Source organism: Microcaecilia unicolor, chromosome 11, assembly GCF_901765095.1.
Source record: "Microcaecilia unicolor chromosome 11, aMicUni1.1, whole genome shotgun sequence".
NCBI lineage: Eukaryota > Metazoa > Chordata > Amphibia > Gymnophiona > Siphonopidae > Microcaecilia > Microcaecilia unicolor.
In genome coordinates this window covers 60,963,599-60,975,839 of record NC_044041.1, presented here as the reverse complement: position 1 = coordinate 60,975,839, position 12,241 = coordinate 60,963,599, and the positions used below count along the sequence as shown (strand labels likewise).

General features: G+C 43.3%; 1 protein-coding gene across 1 annotated transcript in view; it reads right to left on the bottom strand.

The window, feature by feature from the left end:
- The window catches only part of LRRC75B (leucine rich repeat containing 75B), a 33,456-nt gene extending 21,602 nt beyond the window's left edge, over positions 1-11,854 (bottom strand). Inside the window, exons 1-2 of the mRNA XM_030219362.1 lie at positions 11,591-11,854; positions 297-425 (exon numbers count right to left, since the gene is read on the bottom strand). Of these exons, the coding sequence (XP_030075222.1) occupies positions 297-425; positions 11,591-11,854 (393 nt within the window). The remainder of the gene's footprint in view (positions 1-296; positions 426-11,590) is intronic.
- Between the last annotated feature and the right edge of the window lie 387 nt (positions 11,855-12,241).

Sequence of the window (12,241 nt, the reverse complement as noted above, 5' to 3'; positions counted from 1 at the left end):
CTGGCCTAAAATCTCCCTCCTGAAACTATGAATGTCAGTGCTCCTACAGTCCCAGCCTCTCCCACTAACTGGGCAATTTGGCAGCTCTGTTGTCACAATTTGGTAATGAGGGTCTTTTCTTCATTAAAGCGCACAGAGGGTTGACAGTGCATGAAATCTTATACAAGATTCCCTGATAGAATGCCTCATTTTGAGGTGGGAGTCCCTTATCATCCTGCTCAGCATTCCCTGTGTTTTAGGAATCTCAAACAGCTTGAATTGTACACTTGCAAAGGAGGTTTAAGTAACCAGCTCACCTTTTTGGGACACTGCAGATCCCTGGCCAAGCTCATGAGCAGATCATGGGAGATGGGATCCACAAGGTTAAGGAAGGTGGCGTGTTTGTAAAGAATGTCATTCAGAAATGTTCCCTCCAATCCAAGATCCTGATGAATAAGACAAAAACAGCACATGTAAATTACTGTCCAGAACATGACACATATTCAGAAATATGAACTAAGCCTAGAAACTGAACACTCTAAGATGGCGCACCAAGAATGGAAAACAAGGAAGGATGCAGGATCACTGTTTGTGGGGGAGCTCACTTCTCCAGCAGACCCAGCCTTTCCCAGCAGGAGGTGTTGTAGAGAATGGTATAGGAGTGCTGAATGTGGGGGAGTTCACAGACCCCCCCACCCCCCGGAACGTCCACAAGTTAGCCGGTTTTGGTGCAGATGCTAACTGTGAACAGTCAAGGAGCACTAACTGGTTAAGCGATTTAAACAGGCAGGAGTGAAATCCAATAGATAAGGCACGGGGGAGGGGAGGTAAATAGGGAACATACTAGGTGCACAGACTTTCCTTTCCAGCTTGGGGGAATTTTATTAAAGAGATTAATTGCTGATGCCAAAATGGGAATAAAAATAGACTGTGGTACAGATGCTCATTATTCAACTGAATCAGATCCCTGAGAAAAAGAGGCAAAGAAAAGAATGGATATACCTGGTCACCGGCCTCCCACTTAGCCATCTATCCCCCCTTCAGTCTGTTCAGAACTCTGCTGCACGTCTCATATTCCGCCAGAACCGATATACTCATATCACCCCTCTCCTCAGGTCACTTCACTGGCTTCCGATCAGATACCGCATTCAATTCAAGCTTCTCCTTCTTACCTACAAATGCACTCAGTCTGCTGCCCCTCACTATCTTTCTACCCTCATCTCCCCTTACGTTCTCGCCCGTAACCTCCGTTCACAGGATAAATCCCTCCTCTCAGTACCCTTCTCCACCACCGCCAACTCCAGGCTCCGCTCATTCTGCCTCGCCTCACCCTATGCTTGGAACAACCTTCCTGAACCCTTACGCCAAGCCCCCTCCCTGCCCGTCTTCAAGTCTTTGCTTAAAGCCCACCTCTTCAATGCTGCGTTCGGCACCTAACCCTTACTGTTCAGTGAATCCAGACTGCCCCAATTTGACTGCCCCTATCGGACCGACCGTTCACTTGTCTATTAGATTGTAAGCTCTTTGAGCAGGGACTGTCTCTCTTTGTTGAATTGTGCAGCGCTGCGTAGCCCTAGTAGCGCTCTAGAAATGTTGAGTAGTAGTAGTAGTAGTGTGGATCATGCAACAGAGAAGAAAGAGAAACAGCAGCTGAGCAAAAGGGGCGGCAGAGAAACAGCCCCTCCTTTGCCCGAAAGCCTCAGGTTGGCAGGCACTCTTTTGAGAAACAGCATCAGTGGAGCAAGACAGACTGGGATTATTCTTCCCTGTGAAGATCTGAGGATGGGGTAGTTGTCAGGAAAAGGGACTTTTTTTCAATATTTAGAAAATGCAAATTATGTCAGCATTTGAACCTGACATGACAGCGCCCAAGCCCTTTTCGTGTCTTTGTTCCAAGTTTTGTAATAACCCAGGGGCCCTTTTACAGAGTGGCATTAATCCCAACGTGGGCTTACTGCTTGCTCTTTCGGGACTACCGCCTGCCTAGTGCAGCCACTGGCGGTAGTCCTGTCCCAAGTGCGCACAATTTCTGGTGGGGAAAGAAACCCCCCGTGGCTTGTGTGGCAATAACCTGGCGGTAATCAGGCATTGCCACGCACTGCCCGGTTACCGCTGGGTTAGCGCTGGAGCCCTTATTGCCACCTCTTTGGAGGTGGAATGTCTGACCAAGTCCTTTGTCAATCAACTTGCATAATTTTGAAGATTATACATGTAATTCTGAAAATAGATCTGTTGACTGTATTGGGTGCAGCAAGCTGGCAGATCCTATTCTTGTATCCGAGTCCCTTAAGCTTAAGAAGATACAGGCAGAAACTAACCAGCAATTAATTCACTTGTAATTTGGTGAAAAGGTCGTGCACGTGCAAAAACGTTTAAAATAAATAATAGTTTTTATATGTAATTGATTATGGTATGTACTGCTTTGATATTTGTACAAATAGCAGTATATCAAGTTTGCAATAAACACACATGGAGGCGTATTTTCAAAGCACCCAGACTTACAAAGTTACATAGGTTACTATGGGGCTCATTTTGAAAGAGAAAAACATCCAAAAAGTGGCATAAAGCAGCATTTGGACATTTTTCTCACAAAAACGTCCAAATCAGTATTTTCAAAACCTATTTTTTAGACGTTTTTCTATGCTGTTCATCTGCAGTGCATCCAAATCTCAAGAGGGAGTGTTAAGGGTGGGATTTGGGCGTTCTTAAGACTTAGATATTTTTTCAGCCATATTGGAACAAAACAAAGCTAAAACTAAGACGTTTTGAGCTAGCCCTGTTTTTATAACGAATAAGGCACAAAAAAGGTGCCCTAAATGACCAGATGACCACTGGAGGGAATCAGGGATGACCCCTCAATACCCCCCCAGTGATCACTGACTACCTCCCACTCCCCAAAAATGTTAATAAAAATATGACTTACCAGCCTCTTTGACAGGCTCAGATGTTATAGCCAGGTCCATTAGAGTAGCATGCAGGTCCCTGGAGTAGTGCAGTGGTCGGTGCAGTGCACTATGTAGTGAGGGACTCGCGTCCCTATCTCCCTCTACCTGTCATACTTGTGGTGGAAACTGTGACCCCTCCCAAAGTCACCAAAACCCTACTGTACCCACATATAGGCACCTACGCAGCTTAGTAAAAGGGTCCCTTATTGTATTTATATTTGTTCTTGGTTCTTTTACTATTGTTATGCTGTTAACAAAATTATACGTTTTATGTTAAACTGTACCTACTGTACACCGCCTTGGGTGAGTCTCTTTATAAAAGCGGTTAATAAATCCCAATAAATAAATATAGGTGCCCCCTTCCTGCATGAGGGCTATTGCAGTGGTGTACAGTTGGGGGCAGTAGGTTTTGGGTGGGTTTTGGAGGGCTCAGGGAACACAGTAAGGGAGCAAAAGTGAGATGTGCCCCTGGGAGCATTTTTATAAAGTGCACAGACACGCCCTCTAGGGTGCCCCATTGGTCTCCTGGGATGTCTGGGGGACCAGGCTACTAAAAATGCTGGCTCCTTCTACATCCCAATGACATGAGTCTCTATGTTTTGCACTTATTCACCTTTTTTTTTTTTTTTTTCAAAACTGGACCAAAAACCAAAATGTCCAAAGCACAAAACCTTGTTTGAAACAGTATTTTCAAAAAAGACAGACTTTTTCTTTTTCAAAAATGACCTTCTTTCCTATTCAGATTTTGGACGTTTTGTGCAAGACGTCCAAAATCAGATTTAGTCGTCATATCAAAAATGCCCCTCTCTGTAACTTAGTAAGTCTAAGGGGCCCTTTCACAAAAGGATTGCCATGTGGCAACCCAGAACTACTGCTGGCCCAATGTGGCCGCCGGAGATAGTTCCACCTGTAGTGTGCACCATTTCCGGCACTGCTACATTAAAAAAAGAAATACACCGCAACAGGTTACCCGGTGGTAATTGGGGCTGTGCCCAGTTAACACCGGGGTACTGCAGGAGCCCTAAGTGCAAGCTTACTGCATGGCCATGTGCTTTTTCAGGCTTTTTACCCACTGCGGTAAAAGTGCCCTGGCACATGGCAAAATGGCCGCTACCGCAGGGCCCTTTTGACTGCAGCTTGGTAAAAGGGCTCCTTAGTGCTTTGAAAATATGCCTCATAGTAACGTATGGAATTTTGTAAGTCTAAGTGCTTTGAAAATGAGCCCCACATTCATCTTCTTTCTTTCTTTCTGACATACACATATTAATCCTCTATTTTACACAAATCACACAAATAATATGAGAATGTTTGTTAGCAATACACCCATGCAAATAAATTCAGGCTCTCATAAATACAAAAATACAAAGCTTCAGTTTCATATAAATGCAGATATACACAAGTGGCTCTCCATTCTCACACAAACACACAAAACCTCCCTCTGGTGCTAAAAACCATTCCCCCAATCTCATATGTACTCCAAAGCGCCACTCTCACATCCAAAAACACAGCTTCTGTCACACACAAACACCCACCGTATGCAAAGCTCCACTCACTGTAAAGATCACCTTTGGAAATGTAAACTTTGTTTTCAGCTGTTTTAATGTCTTCCTGTTTTCTGGTCTATTTCCCTTAAATTGCCACTTCCACTAGAACCCTCCTCAGTCAAAGTTGTCCCTGTTAATCTGTTGAAGGTTTAGAAAAATAACAGACAGTTACAATGGCAGCATGACATATTGCTACTGGGAGAAAACTGCCAAATGAAGGATCTTGAAGGTGCCTTAAAAAGATCTGCCATGGATTGTCAACAGAAGGAAGGGGCTGTGTTATAAATGTAGCCCCTCAATGTTAAGTTTAGGATTTTTTAAAATTGATATTTCATTTCCACAGGCTGCTCAGGAAGTGTTTCAGCTGACTTACAGAAAGAAAAGGGATTTTGAAAATATCTGTTGTGACCCTTTAAAAAAAAACATGAGCTTCTGAGACCTCACAAGCCTTTTCTGTGGATAATTTCAGTCTTGGACTTCTGAAGAAGGGATCAGTGAAGTCTTCAAGGCTCAACAACTTTCTTGTTGGTTTCTTAAAGGTTTCTAAATAATACTCCAGGGCCAACCTGCTTACTAGAATCAAACCATGGATTTATATATGCAAACATTTTCTCACTTATTCAAAATATTTGTTGTGACAAATACTATTGTCTTAAGATCCCTTTTGATGGAGGGGAGGAGCTTTAGAAGGGTAATTGTTATGATATATCCCATTTTTCATGCTCTTAATGTGTTGTCATTCTTTGTTTTATGTTGTCCTATGGATTTTCTTTCTGTAACCTGCCTTGATCAACTTTTGCCAGAATTGGTAGAAGTGCAAAGAAATAAACAGAAGAGAACAGAATGTATGTGATGTGATGTTATGCTATACGGGTCTTCTAGTCCGCAAATACCAAAAATAGTTCATTGTGGATTACACTCAAAGACTAATAGAAACAGTACTCCAGAAGTTACTGTCAACAAAACAATAAAATCATAGAGTAATGAAATATAAAAATGTTATCAATAAAAGAGCCCTGGCAAACAATAACAGTGATATCTTTAAAAGGACAACAGTCCAGCTTACACCATACAACTCTTTTTAAATAAGAAGGTTTTCAGCACTCTAAAAGATTGATAGTTGGTAAGCAAAGAGAACTCTAAGGGTAACGATTTCACAATGATGTCACTTGATAGTGAAGAGAAGAATTAGATAGTTTTCTTGATTTAATTGACCTAACTGATGGGAAACATAATATCATCCGATTGCAAGTTTGTCTATTACTTATGGAACTGACATGCAAAAATATAATCAAATCACCCAAATATGATGGTGCAACACCATAAATGGATTTAAAAATGATAGCACATAATTTAAACTGTGCTCTGACCTCTACAGGAAGCCAGTGCAATCTTACCAACAATTGAGTAGCAAGCTCAAATCTACACACTGAAAAAAAATCAATCGTGTTGCCATATTCTGGATAAGTTACAAATGCTTGGTAAGGGTCTTTGTGAAGCCATTAAAAATGACATTACAGTAATCCAATCTGGGCAGGAGCAGTGCTTGAACTAATAGTCTGAACTTAGCTGGTTTGAAATAGTTATGAATTGTCCTCAATTTCCTCAGAGTATGGAATGACTTCCTAATTAATGATTTAACATGGCTAGAAAAGGTTAATACACTTATCCACTTCCACCCCTAAAATTACGGAACAGGATTTGAAGGTGAAAGTGTTTGCTCCAATAAAAAAAAACTGCAGAGGAAATTTAGAAGGATTGAATGGACTCGGCCACAAAAACGTTGTTTTCTCTCGACTCAATTTAAGTCGATGGACTAAGATCCAGTCCTCGATTACTTGTACGCAGCTCTTTATATCATTCAATGTATTAATCCAATTTCTAGGTCACAGGGAACAGTATGGTGATTTATCCTCTGTATAAATAAAGAATGGTACCTTACATTTTTCCATCACTGTGCCCAGAGGTTGGAGCAGCACATTAAACAATGATGGAGGGCATAGTTTTGTTGGAGGATCTGCTAACGGAAGAAGGGAAGCTGATGACATTTGAAATGATACAAGAACGAGTAGGCCCCACCTGGGGCAATCGGTTTGCATATGCGCAAATTAAACATTACTTGTCCAGTTTGGATGGGCCTTCAGTGGGGAATTGGTTGGGGACCAGGATAAGAGAGTTTTTTCAGCAGATGTGGGAAGTGGGGGTTTCTGTATCAGGGCTCCGACAGGCTCTAAGTAAGGAGTCCCAGGCTAGGGATCATTCAGGGGTAAAGAGAAGGTGGGAGGAGGACTTACGGAAGCCTCTGGGAGATTAGGATGTTGCAGCCACGCTTAGGTCAATTCCCTTATTGACTAGAGATGAATGACTAAGGGAGTGCTGAGTGAGGGTGATACTTCGAGCCTACATAACTAAAGCACAGCTCACCCATATGAACCCGCAGGTGGGGGCAACCTGCAATAAATGTAACCAATACAGGCATACACTTTTCCACTCAATGTGGGAATGCCCCAAGATACAGCAATTTTGGGACCAGGTGTGGCGGTTCTTGGCCAGTATTTTGGGGGAGAGGGCGAGAGGGTCAGTGGAACAATTCATCTTAGACAAGCCCAAATCAGATTATCCGATGAAGAAACAGGCAGCCCTTTTGAGTCGTGAGCTGACCCTAGTGGCTCGGAAAGTCATATTACAAAATTGGGTGTCAGAGGAGCCACCAGCATACTGGCACTGGAGGAATCAGGTGCACTTGTTGGCAACATAGGAAGCTGGGGATGCTAGGGGTTCCCCTAAGCGGGGGAAGGATTTTTTGGTGATATGGAATTCCTACCTGTCTAGATTGAGCTCCAGAGGGAGAAGCTTTATTGTCAATACCTTATGAGTATTGGAAGAGATACCTAATGTTAGAGATAAGGGATGTGGGGAAGGGGGTGGGGGGTAGGGAGGGGAGATGGGGGAGGGGGAAGTTTAACAATCATTAATGGATGGCTTCAGAGAATCAATGTATTCAGTACATTTGGGTAGCAGGGGGGTAAGAGGGTATGTAAATGTGAAACATTTGATGACCGTATGTACTGGTATAGCTTTATTAGGTAAGCTTTGGTATTGGCATTCCTGTTGTATTGCTGTAATACATTCTCACATATCCCTATTTCAATCAGCCTGGACAACAAAATGTCATGATTGACTAAGTCAATTGAAGCAGACAAATCGAATGGAGCAACTATTGCATTTTCGGCTTAATAGATTTTTGCCATAAGCAGTAGTAGAGGCTATCACAGTCTCAATGCTGTAATTTTTATGAAATCCACTAAGCTCGGTGAATTGCCAGTGATATGGATGGCTTTGCACCTCTCAGGTTGACAAGATGGATCTTGCTCTGGCTGATGTATGATATGAGTTGACCAGTTTTTTTTTTAGTAGTACAAGTGCCCACATCACTAAAGTCACCAAAGCAAAAGCCACCATAGTTGCACGCTTGGTAGGTAACAGTTGCCAGGTTATAGATGTACTTAAAATAAAAACCAACTGAGATCCACTTCACTGTAGACAATACGAGAATACTCAACCACAAATAAGTGAAGGAAAAAACAACACTCACAGTTCAAGGAGGAAAAAAGGTCTCATCAAACTGAAACAATAAATATAAAAAAGACACACCGCTCTTTCCACGGCTCTTCTTGCCCACAGTGAAACAATTAATCATAGATCAAAAACCTCCTGAAAAATTGTAGTGACATTTTCTAAGCACTACTCATGGACAAAATCACATCAAGTGCTGACAATAAAGCACATAATATACAAAGTCTGAAACTTACAGTATCTGAGTAGTGCTGCATCTGTGTAATTAGTGGTTCCACCTCAGCAGAAAAACTTAAAGCAAGTGTGGTACCGACGGACCCGTTTCACACCAGCTTCATCAGGAAACCACACTTGTGGTCCTGCTTATTTCTAGCCCGCTGGAGGGTAGTTGCCCCACTGTCAAGCCTCACTTAACCATCTGCTCCGAGCACTGAGGAATTTCTGAGCCATCATCACTGCATATCTGTTGCAGTGTCCTGTTTACATCTTCTAAGAGGAATTCCAATCAATTCCGCACGGTGCTACTTCAGAAGCAGGTTCTGTATCCTGAGAACATATTTCTGACATGTGAGTTTCATATAGGCTTCCAAAGGGGAGATGGGACACATTCCTTAATCTTCATTTCCCCAATTGCAAAGGTCTAAAATACAAATTAATGCACGCACCAACCTTTTCCTATATGAGCACGCAATTCTGGAACGTGCTGCCACGCAACCTAAAAGTGATCTATGAACTGACCAACTTCCGCAAACTACTGAAGACCCATCTCTTTGACAAGATATACCACAAAGATCAACACATGTGAAACTCCCCACATATATCCAGAAATGTTTAATAATGCCTTCTGTTAAACTACTATCATGTATTTCATTACCATGCAACCCCAAATCCTTCTGTAACACCAAATGTCTATTCTCTTCTTAGTTCCACTATCCATGATATATTGTAAGCCACATTGAGCCTGCAAAGAGGTGGGAAAATGTGGGATACAAACACAATAAATAAATAAATAAATAAATAAATAAATAAATAAATAAATAAGTTATTATGACACAATTACAACTGCTAAACAGGTAGAGATCATTTTGCTTTGGTCTGACAGAGACTGAACATCAATGTGGAGGTACAAGGTCATAGAAATACTGTATTCAAGACACAAAGAACCAGTAGGGGTGACTCATAGCCATAGCTCTTTTTCAGTTCACAGATATAAATACTGAGCACCACCTGGTTTTTCTTGGCTCCAGTTTCCTAGTTCTGTTTGAATATTTTTGTGGTTTGAACATTTTCTGAGCTGGTCATTGTCCATGTAGTTCCTAGCAGCTGGAGATGTGATCTGGCAAGGTATTAATGAGTTCTGTTCTGACTGCCGGGTAAGCAGATCAGAGAATGCATTCTGGTTACCAACTGTTGTGGTCCCTAGCTTGCATTGCCTGTGGTGCTCAACTTTCCCTCCTGGCAAACTGTTTGCAGTTTTTCTTTTTCTCCTAACCTTTAACCTTTGTGACTGCTTTTCTAGCAGTGAGCTCTTCTGTTTGATAAGTGTTTAAGGGACTATATGCTACTGTAAAACATTACATTTTCCTGAGCAGTTTTTGAAATAAACTTTTTTCTTTGGTTATTTGGTAACCTGTCAATTTTTAGGTCAATCAACTGAAGGTATTCTTTGCATACTAATGGGGTTTACAGCTTCTCTATGAATTCCTGCTAAATACTCTTTCCTTCTGGTTCTGGATACTTGGGCTGTCTCCGATAATAATACAGCTTTCAGTACCCTGGTGATAGTCTCATTTTGGTTTACTGGTTTATTTCAGCTGGCTGAGTGTGGAAGATTCCTTCAGGGTAAGCACAGTTTCTTTGCTTTCTTACCATTACAAATAGTTTTGAATAGGGTAGGTCCATCAACCCTAACCTTCTTTCACTTGCCTAACTGCTGTGGTTATGTGTTGATCCAGAATAAAAGAAGATAAAAAAGCAATGTACGTCTGTTGCCAATTCTACAGCACTGGCAATTATTCATAACTGACTCCCAAATATAATGATCAGTTTAAGTCCCTAGATGATGGCTTTTCCCTAGAAGCTTTGGAAGAATTCAGACAATCTAAAGCAAATCGTTATTCTTTTATTAAGTTTTCAGCTGACAGTCTCTAAAACCTAACAAGATATAATGCTACTTGTGACTCCATGCTGAGCCTGGCTAATCAATCCTTTGTTTTCCAAATACACAACCATCTCTCTTTTATAATGACTTTCGGGGGGGGGGGGGGGGGTTTCTCCCTGAAACTGATTCTTGCTAAGTAATGATTCCTTTTATTGAGGCAATATGATGCTAACATTTTATGCCTGCAATTAATATTATATTACCAGCTGAAAAATCCCTTTTTATGGGGCGTGGCTGTAACCTGCTTGTAGGTGAGTCTGACATATTCAGTTCAGTGGACGTGGCACGATTCGTTGTACTACCTGCAGGTGGATTTCATTCAGTCTTGCTACCTGACTGATTTTTATAAGGTCCAATTCTGCCTTCACCTACTGTTACATTTTGCAAATCTCATTATACCAGTATTTAATGGTTAGGTCTCTTGCTGGGTTATCTTCCTTAGGGCATCTGCTATAGATTGTTTTTTTTTTTTTTTAAAAGACGACTCTTCCCGCAGTTAAAAGCTGCACAGAGCAGCTGGGTGTGGCATTGATAAAGTCTCTAAACCAGATCTCCCTTTTCTTCTGCACTAATAAGAGAAAGCAGAACAGTTGTGATACGAATGCTTACAGAAAGGGCGTGGGTTTATGACAGACGATTGACTGCGTAGGGGTTAGCGGGACCCATCCCTATCGCGAACTAAAGTCGTGTAGTTGGGTTGGCAAGAGTGCAGGACTGACACATTTACTACCGAGAAAGATGATTCCAGCTAGCAAAATAGGAATAATTAAATCACACGCTTCACGAATACTGAAAGACAAATCCGTAAATCAGTCAGACCTCGGTAATGTTTAGCAAGATGCACACACACACAAAAAGAGGACCTTGTGAAGCTGCACAAAGTGAAATTGATCTGGCTTTTACTGATGGTGCGATAGACAGAGAGACCCTTCTGCTCAGTTAAGTTAGACATGCAGCAGCATTGGCGGGGACGGCTATTGTTGGGTTCAGCCCAGTCCTGTCCAGCAGGGCCTTTCCGCACAGAATCCCGGGTAGCAACCGAGTGGTAGAATCCATGACTGAACAAACCCAGAAGTGAGTGGCTAAAGGGTGAGGAGCTTACTAATCCAGTGCAGCATTGAGATGTGCTGGTCTTCCTCCCTGTTAAATCGGCCCATAGTCACAAAGACCGTGGATCAGGAGAGAATACACCACAGTTGTTCTTTGGGGGGGGGGGGGGGGGGGCAATGCCCGCAGCAACAAACCCCTAGAGCACCCGCCTTCCCCTTTACTTTAGGAGCTCCGAGTCCAGCTATTTCAGTAGGACTTCCTCGGGGGAGGGGGGAGTGCTTAGTGGTAGACTTTTTGCCCCTCTCAGGACTGAAGTGCCCGGGCCCTTTCCTTACCTTCCTCAGCAGGCGCAGAATGGGGGTGGCATGTTCCTGCTTTTGAGCTCGCAGCAGTGCCTGGATCTCTCGGATCCAGCCCACCCTCCGCACATAGGGGGCCGGACTGCCCCTTTTCAGCACCCTGGACAGCTTCTCGGAGCTGAGGAGGAGGGAGGCCAGCTGGAGGCGCTTGCGGGCCGGGCTGGGCGCCAGGTCGTCGGCTGAGGGGCAGCTCGACTCGCCCTCCAGACTGCTGCTGCTCCTGCTCAGCCTGCCGCCCATGGTGGTCCCGGCAGTGCTGCTCAGTGCTGGCGCCTATGTGTGCTCCGACCTCTCTGCGGCTAGGAAAATCTGTGCACGCTTCAGCAGCACATCTTACTCCAGTTTCCCAGTCTGCTGCTGCTGTCTGTGGACTTTTCTGTCCTTGCTGCAGTGCTCCGATCTGGCGCTGCCCCGTTGCCTTTCCGTGTGCGATCATGTGCTACTGCTAACAGCTAGCAAGCTCTGCAAAGGCCATGGAGTGTGCGGAAGAGCCAGGAGGACTGGCTGCCTGATTTCAGCCGGTCTGAGCCAGTGCTGCCCCTCGGCTCCTTAGAGGACAGGCAGGGCCTTCCTGGAATCTGGGGTTAATTGCCCAGCCTCCTTTAATCTTTGTCAGACTAGAAAGGT